Genomic DNA, 17,356 nt, shown 5'->3' with positions numbered 1-17,356 from the left:
AAATACCTCTTTTGTGAGCCAGAAGCCCTAATAAACAAACCACTTTGTTGAGACTGGAGTATTAGCACACTTCGCTAACTTGACTGCACGTTGCCAACATCACGAGTCAGCGACGGGGTCCAGTTGCTCCTTCGCTCCTCTACACACAGACTCTGTGTACAGCTTTGTGAGATGCTGTTTTTCTTTCCCTTTGCCTTCTATATGGGCTGCTGGTGGCAAAAACCCGTTTAAACAAAGGTGAGGAAAGGCTCAGTTTGTTATAAGCATAGACTTTACAAGTTGGAAAATTAACCTATTGGAAACCCGAGACTTACAAATGTTGAGATATTAGGATTACTGGGGAAAGGAGCCTCCATATATTTGTGGGAGGATCATTAGGCAGTGGAAGGGGTACAGTTCAGTTACCCAGATAGTCATCAAGAGAACTTCTGGACGTAGTCCTGCATTTCACACAAGTAGTGAAACTGACCCTTGGAAAGACACAAAATTAACATGTAATCCCTCATGATCCAGCTGAGTCTACATATTGGAAGTTCAGTTCTTTGGCTTTTAGAAATACATGGTAGCATTTTTGTTTGTCATTGTGATGGAGAGGGGGAAGCTACTAGCATTTAATGTTCAGAGCCCTGTAATGTGGACAGCCCCAGTCAGTGAAGGATCCTTCTACCTGAAATACCGACTTAGGCTGGTTGAGAACTGCAGCCTACTTCAGAACTTTTGGTTTCTTTTAAAGGCTGAAGCAGAAAACATGAAGCTATGGGCTTGAACATTTCTGGGGCTTCCTAGAAATTGTCTAGTCACCGCCCCCGTCCTCCCCACCACCGCCCCCTTCTACACTGAGTGGTTCTGCATAGCTGAGGCTAGAAGGACACTGGTCCATGTAAGGGGATATGGGTACAGGGAAAGCAGTACAGCACTTTTTAAGTCTGATATTCTTCTCCATCTATACTTGGCCTGCAGAAATTGAGGCACTTTTCCTGATAAACTCCTGTCTTGTTTGTCTCATAGGCCAGCTGTTCAAAGGCGGAAGTCAGCCAGTTCGGCCCAGCTGTTGGCTCAGCCATCGTCAGGGGGACTAATTCTTTGCCAGGAGTCTCAGAAAAGGCCAGAGAGAGGGAGGTGCAGGGAACAGTGACTCAGGCTTAAGATTTGATTTCAGGCTGTGTTATTCCCTTGGTGAGTGGGAGCAGAGGCAGCTGACATCATAACCGGTCTCAGAATGTCGGAGGTGCAGGGGGCCTGGAGACCAGCTGGTCCTACTCCTTTATTTTGTAACCTAAGAGACCCAGAGAGGTTAAATGACTTGCCTGAGGCCACAGAGACAGCCTGTGACAGAGCTAGGTAGAACCCAAATCTTTTGATTCCAAATAGAGAGTTGTTTCCACTACACTCGCAGCTGCCCCATTGACTTCTTTTATTATTTATTAATGATGTTTCTTTCCGAAATATTACCCTACCCCCTTCACAGCATTGCATCATGAGTATATTCAAACTTTATGTGATTTCTGAGACCATTGGCTTCGTGGGTAACAGAAAAGAACCTTTTATGACCAGAAAGCAAATGCTTCCTATTCATGCTACCTATTCAGTAAGTAGGTTATCTATCGACTGCTGTTCAGTCATGAAAAAAAATGTAAAAGCATTGCTTTACATTGCCTTTTGGGAGAAAAATATTCAATTAAGCTATTTAGCAATGAGTATTAACATGTAGTGTTTGCAGGGACTGCAGAATATCTTCAGTTTGCTCATTCTCATGACAGCCCTGAGATCCTTCGATTCCATCTAGGGTTTTTCTTAGAATACTATGGTCTCTTTTTTCACCTTCCTTAGACTTTCTCCAACTCTTCCAAGGTCAAATGAGGAGGAAGGGCAGGGCTGTAGCTAGGTTCCTGCTGGCAAAAGCACACAGAGGGCTCCCCTTCAGAGCACCTGGACCCCACTTCCAGAGCAAGACTTGAGAACCTGAAAATACCCCTCTTTTGGGAAAGATGTGGCTGGCTGCTGCTTAGAACTAGGGTAGGAATTTCTGGACATTTTCCCACAACCAGGTTGCTTTTCTCTTCCTTCCGGCTCGTGCTCTGTCATATGCTCTCAGTTGCCCACTGGGTGATGAGCTCATTCTCCTTACCGGCTTACTTTGGGTTTGGGGGCCTTTTTTTGTCAGAAAAGCCACCAAAGTGGAAGCTTGATAATCCAGTTGCCTGTCACCAATTCTTTTATAAAAGTTTGAGTGTGAGGTTTGCATAAAAATTATAATTGTTGGTTAAAACAAAAGGGCACTAAAGAAACAGACAGATGTGATCCAAGCATTGTTGGTCTATGGAAGAATGGCTGGGAATTGGGGTGTTTGAGACTGGAGATATGGGGTTGGTTTTCAAAAGGGGAAAAGGAAGACTTATCAATTATGAATTGATGAACTGATCACTGAGCCCTTGGGGAGCAAATAGGCAAACTAAAATCTTGTATGAGATCAGTAAGAATAAATGTTACTTAAGGAGCCTCATAATTTTTTATAGGGCTAATAGGCTGATAGATCAGAGAAATGCTTAATAATTTGTCTCAATTTCAGCAAGGCATGTAGTAGTACTAATGACAATAAAATAGCTAACATTTATTAAGCTCTGTAGTGAAAGGAACTCTTCTAAGTGAATAAATGTCAAATTTTGCTTCTTTTTGGGGGGGAGGTGTGGTTTAGCATCTCTTATCTTCCCCTTCTTCATTTAAAATAATAGAGCTCACCTTTCCAATATCTCTCCAACCTCACTGATTAACAAAAAGCTAACCAGTAGTTCTTCACTTCCCACTCCCAAGTATCCTATCCTAACCAGGCTGTTGAGCTCCTGGATTCTAGTGGCATTTGGAAATAGAAGAGGGTTCATTATCTCAGCTGCTTGGGTTTCATAAGAGGAAGGAACATTCAGGAGCAGACAGCCAGCGGCTGCCATGCTCCCAGTATTTGCCATTGCTAACTGGCTAGTGAAAATAGAGGTAAGGAATAACTATGTGGATGACTGTCAAGTAGCTTTCATGTTCTTGGCCTACTACAGGCTCTCTGCCAATTTGCATTTACCATGGTACCATATTTTATCTGGGTCTGACTATCTGTGAATTCATTTGATCTTTATGATAAATTCAAAAGGCAGATTGTGTTTTTGCTAATTTCAGATGGCGTAGAAAGTGTGCGTGATTTGTCCAAGGTTATTGCTGATGATTACAGAGCTGATCTAGAGAATATGTCTTCTGACTCATGACTCCAGTGTGTAAAACACTCCTTGAGATGGTTAAGATCCTCTGGTATGTTCCAGCAGGCCAGCTTTCCAGAGAGGCGGAGCCTGCATGGGAGATCTGAGAGCAAAAGTCTTAGTGGCATTAAGCCAGAACCTGCCTGGGTCTCCCTGTTTGGCAACTTGTGGGATTCCTGTTGCTCTTATCTGGGGGTAAAGGGGTGTCTCCTGGCAGTGAGTCACTCCCTATGCATTTAAGCAAGGCAGATAGTACCTTGCCCTAATGAAGTTTCCCTCCCAGCAGCATAGCATTCTAGGGATGAGATTATCTCAGTAATTCTGAGGACATATCTGGTTCATACATAAAGGATAGGTTTCAGGGGAGTCTGCCATTATTTCCTGAAAACCTTACAGACCTTTTAATTCTTCATTCTTGATATCTTTGGCATTAGATCTTGACTTGGAGACAGAATCGTCCCATTGCAAAATACATGTCCTATTCAGAGAATTCCTTGGAGGAAGTCTATGGGACTTGCTTCATTATCCGTTTGGTGATCCTTATGTTAGTCATCATCTTTCTTGTTACAGAATCTACAGTGTAAAGAGGTTAACACTCAACTTTTTGATTTCCTGTATTACCCTGGACCTCAGTTTTCTCAAATTAGAATGACCAAATAGGCCCAAATGATCTCCAGCATGTGTTCAGTCTTCATCAGTCAATGATTTAGAGCCTGTTCTCTTAATAGAATTTTTTTCTGGAATGGCAAAGGACCAGATTTTAGTTATTTTAGGGTAGGACTCAAGAGGATACAAACAATGACTATCTGAGCTCATGCCTTCCTTGAAGGATGTGAGGGAATGCCCTGGGTGTTTCCTGGTAAAGACAGGTGTTGATAAGAAGGACTGTGATGGGGTGGTGTGTGTGTGTGTGGGGGGGTGTTTTCTGTTTAAGAGGGTGGAAGGAACCTGAGAGGAGCAGGTGATGCTGGTGGAGAGGGCAGGAGACCCAGTTAGAAGAGACTGACAAAAACAAGCCTCCAAGTATTGATATTTAATGAGAACGTAACAGGGTCGAAACTGCAAAGTGAGGGTAAAGGACAGAAGGAGGAGTATCAGCAAGGGATACAATATGAATTAGGAAGAAACTCTACAGAGAATTTGGGATATGGTGAATAAGACATTTAAGTCAATTTTAACTCTAACTGTGGGTAGTTTGGACTTAGATTGAGTTATGTTGGAGTGTGGTAAGTGTGGGCAGGTTAACAGCAAATGCTGTGTTGGCTTTGGCATATGGGATTGAGCAGGTGGAAGTCCCATTGGGTCTCCAGTGCTGCCACGGAGAGTGTGGAGGTGGATTCCGGACTTAGGGATGGAAGTGGAGACAGGCGAGGCAAGAGTTGGTTGTCACAATGGTTGCCTCTCAACGTGCCGGGTCTCTGTGGCTCCACCCTGGATGGAGACAACAGGATGGCAAATTCCTTACTTCCTCAGCTTTGAATGGTTGTCTTGATCATGATTTTGAAGGGCTTTTATTTATTGGGGGAGATTCAGCTGTCTCTTGTGGCGGAAGGAAGAGGCGAGAGAAGGACTCCAGGGGATATGTGAGTTTCTCAGGACAAATCAAAGAGGACCACTCCCTCTGATGTGGATTGTCTGTCATTTATGGGACTGCTCTGCTGCTCTAAAAGGACCTAGGGATGTCCTCTCAATACCAGGAGGTTGCCATGCTTTCGGGCTTAAATTGCAATTCAAAAAGCACTTGACAATCAGGAATCATATTGCTGAGTTCTCTGTGTGAGTGATCAGACTATGCTGAAAGGACATGGGAGTGGGATCCGGAAACCAGGAATCCTGCCCTGCTCTCTCTACTCCACAGTCTCCAACTCCACTCCCTGGATAAGCCTTCATCTTGTCAAGATCAGATGCAATAATGATGCTGAAGTGTTTTGTCACATGTAAAGCACTGTGAGTTGAACATTGAAGATACTATTATTATTATATTTTCTTATCATTTTTTATTGTGGGGACTAGTAAGATGCTGTTAATTCATAGAAGTAGAAGCCTTCTATCAGGCTAAGGTTGCACATTTTGAGGCATTTATATATATATGTATATACCAAGAAGTAGGCAGATTGAATTTCTTTGTGCCAACTAATTGTGAATCTCTTAGCTGTCCTTTGCCAGCAGGAGCCATCCATAGGGTGTTTCTCCCTTAATCTCATTAACTGATTTGTTTGTATAAAATGAAATAATGAATTTTTTTCACATCAAATGTTAAGCTAAGAAGAGCTATAGACCATTCAGGATTGGAGTGCATTCGGAAAAAGTGCATTATTTGTTTTAATGACAAAAAAGTTGACTAGTTTAAAAGGAATTAGTACATGTTCATGCATCTTCCTTGAAGCACATATCCTATAAAAATTCATATTTAATTGTAAGTAAATAAGGGGTGACTCTTTTTACAAAAAATAAAATATACCCTACCAGTGCACTTACAACTGGGTTCCTTTAAATAAGTATCCCCTAACACTTTGTAATTTGATTAACCTATTTCACATACTTCTTTTAAAAAGAGAGGCACATCTGAATACAAGCCAACATATGTATGTTTTGAAATAGGGCTCTTAAAAGAAGTTTCTGCTACTGCTTGCATAATTTCAGTTAAGCATGTATCACTTCACAAATTACGAAAAACAAAAACACAAAAATCCCCTAAGCCTCTTGTGTAATAAAGGGTTCCAAGGCTCAGCCCCAAATGTCTTTCTGTAGAGAAGTACCTAAATTTTGATACCAGAAAAAAAATTGGATCCCCTTGAAATTTTACTGTAGTAGGGTTTCACTTGCAAGCCATTTTGTGTGTGTGTGGTTATTGACAGAGTCCCCTTTTTTCCTCCTAGCAGGCTTCTGGCCCCGTTCTGTGGGGTATGTGTGCAGGGCACACAAGCTCCAGGTCAGGACTGCTCAGGTCTAAGGAGCTCTGCTTGAGGGCAGCCCCTGGGATGGAAGCGGGGAGGGGGTCTCCTCCTCTGTCCTCCCCACTGCCCACCCCTCCCGCCTCTCTCCTCCTGCTCTGTACAGGCCAAGTCTGTTTTGCCGGAGGGTAACCTGGTCTCTAAAGTGAGTTTGAGGTGTTCCCTTACAATTATTTCTCTGCATTTCTTTGAGGGTTGATGGGTTGTCCCCTTGCCCCTACCATGTCCCTTCCATCCATGGCTCCAGTCTTTGGAGCATTCTGTGCTTGGGGCAAGACTCCTAGCTGGATTTTTCACTAAAAACCCTTTGTCCCCGCCTGAGAGAAGCCTTCAGGCAGAGGCCGGTGGCAAAGGCAGTGGATCCCAGGCAGCAGGCGGAGGACTAGGATGTCTATGGGGTGCAGCTGGAGCCCAGGACAGGCCTGGAGCCTGGGCCTGCACAGTGAGCTGCGGGTGCTGCTTTCCAACAGCCCTCCTGGGCCTGCCTGCGTCACGGCCCCTGGCAGGGTAACCACAAAGCCAAACAAACCCACAAGCAGAAAGAGGACGTTTTCCCTCCTCCTTTTCCTAAGTTGAAAAGCTTTTTCATTTTATATTGCCTGCAGCCCTTTAGCAATTGTAGGGTATTACAGATGGATAGGTTATAGCAATGCCCTTTAACTATTCGTGTGTTGTTACTATTATCCCTGCTGGGGGTTTTCAGCCAGAATCCACAGAATCTTCCTCTCCCATCCATGGGCAGGCTTCAGGGGGTGGGTGGGCCACCAGGACGGTGCGCCTTGTGTGTGTGTGTGTGTGTAGTGCCTGTGGGCGTATTTCTGGCAGGAGGGCTCATTAGATTCTCAAAAGGGCCCACTGATCAAAAAAGGTGAGAAACTACTGAATAAATCCAAAGTCCACTCCATCCCTCCCCCAACCCCAACACACACACACACACACACACACACACACACACACACACACACGGGAAACTGAATCCAGAAGGGATGGAGTGACAACCAGTGAAGTGCATGGCTGGCCTCACAGTCTTCAGTTAGCTCGAGCACAAAGGATGCCTGTTGGGCCACCTCAGGAGGGCAGAACTGCTTGGAACATGCTCTATGGCACGTTGGTCCATAGGCGTGCAGGATATCCGTTTCGGATAACTCGGATTGCACACGGGACCATCCTGTCTTTAAAAGATGCCTTTGTTCATCTTCCTGGCTACCCCCTTGCCCAGAGCAGTGCGGCTCTGAGGAGCCGCTCGCTGTATTTGTTGACAGAGTGAACCTCAGTAGTGAGCAGTACAAGGAAGACAGCTTAGGAGCTTTATGCAACCAGTTATTTGAGCTCAAGAATGATGAATGCTTCTCTTTTCTCCTACTTTACCCCCCCTTCTCACTGCCATGACTTCAGTTCTTGGGGCAATTGTTGACAGCAGGAGGCAGCCCGGATCATAAACCACCCCGTGCTTGCAAGCGCCTTTGATTACTAGTTGATGACCTGCAAACGCAAGTGTTGGTGCTTCAGAGCAATGGTAATTTTTATAAAATAAGTAATTACATGCTGCTAACAATTTCCCCTAATTTATCTGATTTGTAAATTTGGGCATATGTTTTAAGCACTTATTTATAGTTGTTGGGAGCCCTAGGCTGTAATTCAGATTTGTTTACTGTTTGGCTAGGATAGTGTAGGATGGTAATAGACTAAGACAGGTGAGAGCATTTGATCCATGATCTGTACTGGGCTCAGAGGGGGTGGATAAAAATGCTTAGATCTGGGCTATAGAGTTTTATAAGGCTTAACAATAAAAGATTTAAATAAGTTGGCAGTGAAAGGAACATCAAAGAAAAGTAAAAAAGTGTAAAATTAAGAGATCTTGACTCTAATGGGCTATCATTGGTCAGGGAAATATAAGATCAATTCAAGCTGTGTCTGTCTAGGATGACTGTAAAAGAAATAGACATATTTTGTTCTAGGTAGTTTCCTGACTGTTGGAGAGGAAAATGAAAGGATATTCTAGGAAGAGCACTTGGAGAAGCCAGTGTGCAAGTAGAAAATGCCAACATTTTATTGTTTAAATGTTTTAATAGGCTTTTGTTTTTCTAGAGAACATTTTAAAAATTCATTGCTATGCCTAGTGAAGTGTTGGGTACATTACATTATATAATTTAATCCTTACACCAGGAAGTTGGCACTATTGTCACATTCACGTCACAGTAGGAACAAATGAAAATTTAGAGAACTGAAGTAGCTTGCTCAGGCTTGCACTGCTAGGAGCCAGGGTGCAAGTTCAGGGCTGTCTGGTTCCAGAGCTATATCCCTACGATTTCACATGGAGTCTATTTGGGTTGGAATGAAAGAATCATGTATTAGGAAAAAGGGAGACCAGACTTCATAGGAAGGATGAGGTCAGGTTGGAAGATATTAAATGTTGCATCTTTAGATAATGTGGAGACGAGACCTTGACACAGACCCTTACAGGAAGTTACCAAGCATCTTCACTGAAGCAGGTAAGGAACATTCATGTTGTGAGGCAGGAGTTTAACACCATCAAGAGTTTCTTCCAACCCAGAGATGCTAGGGTGAGACTTTGAACCCTTTGGCAGAGCCATGCATTAAGGGCAAGGAGATCTCCCTCATCCTCAGTGCTGAGACCCACGGGAGGGAGACCAGCAGCCTCTCTGTCTAACCTTGGCCTGTCTCCACACTTTGGATGTGGAAGACTATGTGTTCATGGTGCATGAGTGGATGGGTTGCCAGTGTGTATTCTGTTTTTTTTTTTTTAAACTCCAGTTTCCTCTACATGTCAGCTTTAGAGGCTGATGTACACGAGGCAGCATGCTGTGGAAGAAGGTGCATGGGCTTTGGACCTGGCAACCCCAACCGTGGCAACATACCTAACTACCCTGAGCCCCAGTTTTCTCATCTATAAATGGGGACGTGTCTACCTTATAGGGAAGCACCTAGCTCATTTTCTGAAGTCTGATGGATCCAGCACTTAGCCCATCATATGAGCCCAGCACCTGATGATCCTATCAACATCATCATCAATGATCATCATCAACATCATGTTTTGTACTTGCTAGAATTTCTCCGTGTAGTTGGATTGTGAAGCTCAAATACCTCTTTCCTTGGTGAAACAATGTTGGAATATGAGGACTCTAGTTCAAGGCCAAGTCCAAACAGTAGGTGACTGAGATCTTGGACAATGAGTAAAGCCAACTTTGTAGGGTTGCTATGGGCACTAATTGAGGGGAAAGCTGTGAAAGTACTTTGTTGAACCCATAAAGCTTGACTGAACTCTTAGGCAGAATGGTAAACTGCTATGATGCCATGTTTTTGAAAGAATTCGACTGAAATTTCATCACCCTTGGGTTCACATGAGTAGTCCTTTGCTAATATGTTTGCAGGACCCAGAAAGCCTCCCTTTGAGGAGGTTCACTTTGCTCCTTCCTCTGGTTTTTGGCCTCCAAGACCGTGTGCACCTCTCCCACTGGCTAGCATGAATTCCGGGCCTGTGGTCCTGGTACCAGCAGTGGGATGGTGGCCTCTCTGCTGAGCTCTGGAGCCCACAGCTGCCAAGGAGGCTCAGCTGGAGCTACTTTGGTCTGAGTCATGGCCTCTGGTTGGAACAAGTTGGACATATCTTCTCAATCACAAGTATCTCCCTGGGACCTGCTCAGTGCTCACCACTTTGCAAGCTGCCAGGGGTGGGTGGTGGTTCAGAACAGTTAGCCCCTTCTCCCGAGGAGGTTATTTTTCCAGTGGGGAGGTTATCATAATGCATTTCATAACAATGTGAGTTCTTCAGGACTGTCTATCATTTAGGGCTTAATTGATTGCTAACATGATAATTACTATAAAATTCAAAGTAGGGGGAGTTCAGAGATGGTTAGCAGATGTAGAGAAGGTTAATTATTGGTTATTCAGGGGATACTCATGAAAACATTCATTAGTGCTGTTCAGGAGAAAGAAAACAGTGTCAGCAGAGTAGCCCCACCTGGCAACTTCATGGAAAGGACAGGCAATCCAAGAGAGCCTTGCCTCAGGACAGAATGGGCTTTCAGAAGTTCATCTGGGTCAGCACAGATGGCCAAAGTTGACATTGTGTCTCCAAAGACAGAGTTGTGGCTTGGAAACTCAGGGTGTGAATTCAACCTCTTGCTTTTGCATTTTACATTCTGTGTTACGTCTTTCTCTTTTTGTTGCCTTAATTTTGGTCCTGAACTCCATCAGACACATGCAGAATATTCACCATTACCCAACCAGTAAATTTGGGGACACACTAAGGGAATCAGACACCGACCTGAGGAACCCTGGGTTCTAATCTTAGCTTGGCAGTGGTTCTGCTCCTTGTTCTTCAAAGTGTGGTCAGTTGATGAGCAGCATTACCCAGGAGCTGGTAAGAAATCCAGAATCTCAGGCCAACCTAGACTTGTGAATCAGCATATAAGACCCCCAGGTGATTCATATGCACATAAAAGTTTGAGAAGCACTGGCCTAAATGGTAAGCTCTGGGAAGGTAAGGGCTTTTAAAAATCTTCTTAACTTACTATTTTGCATCCTTGGTTTCTATTTGAAGTTTAGCACGTGGTAACTGTAAAATCCATGAATCTTCCTTTGACTTCGGCATATCTGAACTTCTAGGGACTTTTTAAACATCTAGGGACTTAACTGTAAGGTCATGTAGGGACGGGAAGATTTATGGCAATGGGGTTGACCTTCAGTGGTTGAAAGATTGAAGCGAGCATTCGAATTACAGGCGGTGATAGTTTTAACGTAGATGCCTTTGACCAGCTAAGTCAAAATCTCTGACGGTCACAGGATTTCTGTGTTTTTAAAAATTTCCCTTGGTGTTCAAGAATGTTTATTCTAGTGTTATATATAATAATAAAATATTTATCCTGCAAGAGGAAATGGGTAAATACAATGGAATACAATTCAGAAATTTAAATGAATGAAATAGAGCAACATGTATAAACATGAATAAATGTAAAAAAAATTTTGAGAAAATAAAGTTGTAGAAGGATGTATGAGGCATGGTACTCTTTATTTGAAGTTCAAAAACATTCAAACATATGTAATGGAAACACATATGTAATAAAAGCGTGAAGACCTATATGGGAATGAAAAGCACCAAGTTCACGGTAGTAGTTAATGTTGAGAGGGAAGAAGGGGAATGGATGGGGCTTTAACATGGTTTATTTCTTGAAAAGGAAAGAAAGGGTAAAGAAAAAAGGTTGCAGCAGGAAGCATGGAAAAATAAGATATTTTTCAAAGGAATGAATACATAATTATTCATGGTACTATTCTGTATAATTTTTCAGAATGCTTAAAATATTTCACTATAAGATGACTAAAACAAAACTCTCCCAGTAATTGTGGTACAGACCGTTGGCATTTGGGAATTCTTGCCTTATGCTCCTAACGACCTTCCATTTGTATATGTGTCTGCATCCAGAGAACTCTCTCCCAGCCACCCTCTCCAGTTCTCATAGCACCTTCACGGACCCTTCTGTTTAGTGGTAGGACTTACTTATGTGAATCCCGAGAGTTTTCATTGCCTACCCTAAACATTACCATTTCCAATCAGTTCTCTCATCTCTGTATCTGCGTTTGTAACTTCCTTTCTATGCCAGAAGCATCCCTAAAGTTTAATTAGTAAGGATGACACCTGTTAGTCTGTGACCTAGGGAACATTAAGTAGCTCCCACAATTGGTGCCAAAATGGGCTTTTAAATTATATTACATCTTCTTCTTATTATTTTTAATATACTCTATAGTAGTGGTTCTAAACCAAGGATGACTTTTTTTCCCCTAGGGACATTTGGCAGTGTCTGGAGATATTTTTGGTTTTCAAAACTAGGGGAGTGTGACTGGCATTGAGTGGGTAGAGGCCAGGAGGGCTGCTAATCCTGTAGTGCATGGAACTGCCCCACGCGCATAAGAAAGAATTATCCCCAAATGCTCAACATGTCCAGAGGGCTACGGGTGTGAAATGCTATCCTACAGATCTTTGTGCCATTCAGATCCCCTGTCACTGAGTGACAGTGGATGGGCCTGCAGCCAAGGTTGTGAAACGCGATCCTGCAGATCTTCGTGCCGTGCAGATCCCCCATCAGTGAGTGACAGTGAATGGGCCTGAAGCCACGGGTGTGAAATGCTATCCTACAGATCTGCATATCATGCATTTCCCCCATCAATGAGCAAGAGTGGACGGGCCTGCAGCCCCTTTGGAAGGGACAGTGGAACAAGGGATATAGGAATCCTGTGTGTATATGTACAGACCATTCCTATAGCACCTTCATGGCATGCTGGGGGCTAGGGAGTTGGTGATGTTGGAGATGGAGGATGAGAAGGGATTAAGGAGATTAAGGAAAAACCGGAGCCAAACAAAATCCAGGGGGTGGGGAGAATGAAGAGAAGCTGCCTCTGATGCCTTTGAACTTGGCATCTTGCCATCAACAGCACTGCCATGCTATAGAAATACCAGACAGCTCATTTAAAAGTATTCCCAATGTAAAATGCAGTAGACAGTTATAGTGATGGCTCCTAGTGAGTCATGCAATCTCTGTCCACATGCATCTGAAGTGTGGTTTTGCCATTCCTCTCTCAAGAGGTGGAGTCCCTTTTCCCGGCCCGTGACTCTGGGCTGGCCTTGTCACTTGCCTTGACCAAAAGAATGTGGAAGGATGGGTGGTGTGCAACTTCTGAGGCCATTTCATTTTGTTTTTTTCACTCCTGGAACACTTCTGCCATCATGTGAGGAATCCCAGCTTGACAGAGCCTCTCTGAGAAAAAGGCCCCTCGGGCCCCGCCCTCATCAGGCCCCGCCCTCATCAGGCCCCGCCCTCATCAGGCCCCGCCCTCAGGCCCAGCCAGCCTTCCAGCTCATTGCGGCTCGGACCGCAAACTCAGATGAAAATCAGCTCACCCACCCAGCCAACCCATGGAGGAATGACAAATAATAAATTGTTGGGTTTTAAACCACTAAACTTCAGGGTGGTTTGCTACACAGCAACAGATCACTAGACATGGCGCGTCAGTGACTTCATTTAAAGCAGCGGGGGGCGTATTGACCTTAGAATATGTATGTAAATATCAGATCATGGCTGAGAGAAACTGAATTCTTCCTCCTTTGTTTCTTGTAGCACTTCTCAGAACTTCTGGATGAGTTTTCCCAGAACGTCCTGGGTCAGCTCCTGAACGACCCTTTCCTCTCGGAGAAGAGTGTGTCAATGGAGGTGGAACCGTCCCCCACATCCCCGGCGCCTCTCATCCAGGCTGAGCACAGCTACTCCCTGTGTGAGGAGCCACGCGCCCAGTCACCATTTGGCCACGTCACCAGCAGTGACAGCTTCCATGACGGTAAAGTCGGAGCAGGGGCAACACCTGGGGCGGTGGTGCCTTTGACTTGAGCTCCTTGAGGGTGTGGAAGGTGTGCTCTGCCGTCGTCGGCGCCTGCTTTACCCACAGAGCTATTCTGTGTAAAGGCTTGAGTTTGGGCTGCGGGCACAGCACCCCCTCTCTACCCTCGGCTGTGTACTCTGGGAATTTGCTGTAACTGAGTGAGAGTAACTGCTTTCTTTGACCCTGTAGAGAGGGCTGCATGCCATCTTTCTGGCCTATTTGGTTGATAATTCCAGTAGGTCCCTTGTTTCATGGGGTCATGTCTTTTTTTCCGGAGACAGAATTTTCATGACCACTTTCTCCATGGAAGCTTCCTGGGTATCCCCTTTACCCCTTTCCAGCATGCTCCATTCAGCCCGTGTCCTAGACTGTCTTGTCGGTGACCTTTTTGTGCCCCTCGTCGGTGCTGTCAGTGTGGTAGTCGTTGAAGGTCTGGTTTTCCTGACTTTAGAGATGTTCAGGTGTTTTGACCATTACTCTTTAGGCCTTAATTGCTGTATGCTCATCTTCTAAACTCACTAATGTAGATACACCTTCTAAGTTTAATTTTGTGTCTTTTGTTTTCCTAAAGGTATAACCAGCTGTTTGTCTTAGTTCCTTGTGTAAGTTTTTAAAAGCATCTTCTCTAATCCTAGTTTAAGGTTATGCTTTCTTCTCGCTGGAGGCTGTGGTGGGGAATGGTCGCTAACTGGACCTCTTCTGGCATGGCCCCGGGGCCGCGTCCCCTCCTCATGCCACTGAACATGGCTGCATCTTTGGGAGGTGGCCGCCTGCAGAACAAGCTCCCTCAGCCTCCTTTAGCTTAAAGGCAAATGCCTGCACCTTCTTCTTCAAATAGGGCATTAGCTTTGTGGGGTCTGCCTCCTCAGTGGGGTCCTTAGGCCTACTACTGGCCTCTGAAAGAACTAACTGTGGGACCAGTAAAACATCCTGTCTTGGGAGAGAAAAAGCTGTAGAGGTCTGTTGAGAAGCTACGCTCTTCCTGAGAAGAGGTGTGCTGATTGGCAGCCCTGGAAATTTTTCCTGATCTCCTCAGTGAAGCGAATGCTGCGAATCTGTGAGTGGACTCTTCCCTGGCTGGACGCTGTGGAGCCTTATGCTCAGCTTTTTCCTGACAAGAGGTTAGGTGCATGACGACTTAAGCCTTCTCTGTAGTTTGTCTACTTCCTCTGCCTCAGACCAGGAGAACAGGGCAGTGGACGTGTCTGGGGAAGGAAGGGAGGAAACACGCCGAAATAATTTGAGGGTGTGTAGCTGTCAGGAGAGCAAATGATGTGATGTGTTTAAAGAACTTAGGACAGTGCCTGCCACATAGCATTTCAATGAATGGGCTTCTCCTCCTCCTCCTTCTTCTGTTGCTGTGGTGTTGTCACCAGAGCATGGCAGCTGCTTCCCAAAGAGTGAGGTGCAGTGGTAAGCATAGCTGCCTTCCAAAGAGTGAGGCACCCCAGAGACCAAGAAAACGAGGCAGAGGCTGGATAACTTTGTGACCTAACCCTGCAGGTTATTCTGTCGGTCACACAGGCAGTCCGGATTCATTGTGGCAGGAGACCATACAAGGATGTGAATACCAGGAGAGGTCCTTGTAATAATGTCTGTAAAGTAACTTTTCCTCATGTGTGAATTCCTTTATCAAGTATTATCAGTTCCTTACAGTGTAGCCATCCCTTCACCTAGTGGTTCTTAAGTTCACCCACAAGACACTGAAGAAAAATAAAGGAAAAAAATCCTTTTTTCTGCATTGCTCTCACAGACCTTATCAGGTGGGGAACATTAGAAATGTATACAACCAACTGTAAAGTGTCAAACTGGTGCTAAGGGTACTGGTTAAGGTTACTCTTTCTGCAGTCAGAGATTGTTTTATATTCTACTTGCTGACCAGCTATGAGCAAATGACTTAACTTCTCCCAGCCACAGGTTCCTCATGTGTAAAAGGGGGATGATAACAGCACCTGTTTCTTCTCTTGTGAGGATTAAGTATGATAATATATCCCAATATCTAGTCCAGGGCCTGACGAGTAGTAAGCATATTCTTAGCTGCTGTTGCAGTTGTTATTATTAAAAAATAATCGCTGTAAGTGGATGGTTGGACCTTAGGTGATCAGGAAGATTTTGTAGAGAGTTGTTCAACTTCCCAACCATGTTCTGCCATGAAATGTGATAGTGGGTCCCTAGCTGTGAAACTGACTGTTGGATTATTTTGTTGTTAGATTGTTCTTTATATGTCTGTTAGATTCCGTGAATCTGCTTTAGATGACAATCTTCCAGAGGGCAGAGACAAACTGTGAATCCAATGGAGCTAGTTTCTTAGGACCAATGAATGGAAATATTTCTTTGAATAGCAGTTAGGTTCTTATAAAGTCAATACTCCAAGCAATTACATGGGGGTAAAGGTATAGAAAGGTTCAAGAAGACTGCTAGCTATTCGACATTGTTTTTATTAGTTCCCCATTACAAAATCTGAAATAGTTCTCTGTTGTTCTGCAGAATGAAACCCACCTCACACTATGGCTTTTGTGGGCTGAGCCGACCTGCCTTCCCCGCCTGGCCTCATGGCTCCCCGTCTGTGTGGCTCTGCATTGCCTTGTCCGCCCCATGCCTTTTCTTACCCTGTTCTCTACGTTGAGTCCTCATTGCCTTCTCTGCACCATCCGCTCACCCCTACTGGTCAGGTCCCCACCTGTTCCTCAGGACTCAGCTGATGTCACACTGTCCCATCTCGAAGACGTCACCCTTTATGTTTTCATAGTACTGTTTTTTTTTTTTTTTGCCATTTGTGTGGAGACTATTACAGTTATCTTTATATTACCCAGCCATCCATTATTTTCTATTCTTCTCTCTATTTTGAGTTGATGGTGAGCAAGTGCAATTGTGTGTTCTTGGTACCTAGCATTGTGCTTGGCACTTTGAAGGTACCTGGTAGACCCTGACTTCATTGACTAAATTGTGCAGTGAGTTGCTAAGGGAGAAGGTATGGAAGGCTGAAGCATGTTCCTAACCTTTGGTGATGGCATCAGAGACAACACCTGCTCTGCTCTCCTATGCGTTGCCTTCCCTCTAACTGCAGACACACTGGGCTGCATGCATTTGATCAGGTGGTACTCCCTGATTTGGATCAGTTGTCTTGTACAGGCCCAAGCACAGTGCTGAGTTGAAGTAGGTATTTTATAACTACTTTATGATTCATTAAAAAAAATTCATTCCAGAGCTATTTATTCAGTACCTACCTTGTGCTTAACTTGCCAGGGACTATGCTAAACACTGGGGTATAAAGGAGTGACCACAATTTACAAAGATCTCTGCCCTTGTGGAGCAGAGATCTAGGAGTGTACATTCTAGGAGATGGGGCAGAGGGGAAGAAAATAAGAAAAACGAAGTCATATGTATAGCTTATGAGATGGCAATCAGTGATATTTTTAAAAAATCAGAAAAAGGGATAGGGAGCTGCTGGAGGCAGGTTTCTTAGTCTGTCTGGGCTACTAGAACAAAATGCTACAGACTGGGGGGCTTATAAACAACAGGCATTTATTGCTTACATTTCTGGAGGCTGGAAGTTTGAGATCAGGGTGACAGCATGGTAGGTGAGAGCCCACTCTGGTTATACACTCCTCCTTATATCCTCACATGGTGGAGGAGACTGGTGAGCATGTAGGGTCTCTTTATAAGGGCATCATCTCCATTCATGAGGGCCCCACCTTCGTGGCCTAAGCACCTCCCAAAAGCCCACCTCCTAATACCATCCCATGGGGCATTAGGATTTCAACATAT

The 17,356-nt window shown here is 44.4% G+C and overlaps 1 protein-coding gene across 1 annotated transcript in view; it reads left to right on the top strand.

Moving 5' to 3' along the window:
• Window positions 1-17,356, top strand: part of CREB3L2 (cAMP responsive element binding protein 3 like 2) — a 103,982-nt gene that overhangs the window by 46,806 nt on the left and 39,820 nt on the right. The window contains exon 2 of the mRNA XM_036905516.2: window positions 13,330-13,546. Within this exon, the coding sequence (XP_036761411.2) occupies window positions 13,330-13,546 (217 nt within the window). The remainder of the gene's footprint in view (window positions 1-13,329; window positions 13,547-17,356) is intronic.

The sequence above is a fragment of the Manis pentadactyla genome, chromosome 7, assembly GCF_030020395.1.
Source record: "Manis pentadactyla isolate mManPen7 chromosome 7, mManPen7.hap1, whole genome shotgun sequence".
Taxonomy (NCBI): domain Eukaryota; kingdom Metazoa; phylum Chordata; class Mammalia; order Pholidota; family Manidae; genus Manis; species Manis pentadactyla.
Note: the sequence above shows the minus strand (reverse complement) of the source record. Positions and strands in the feature narration are given on the sequence as shown.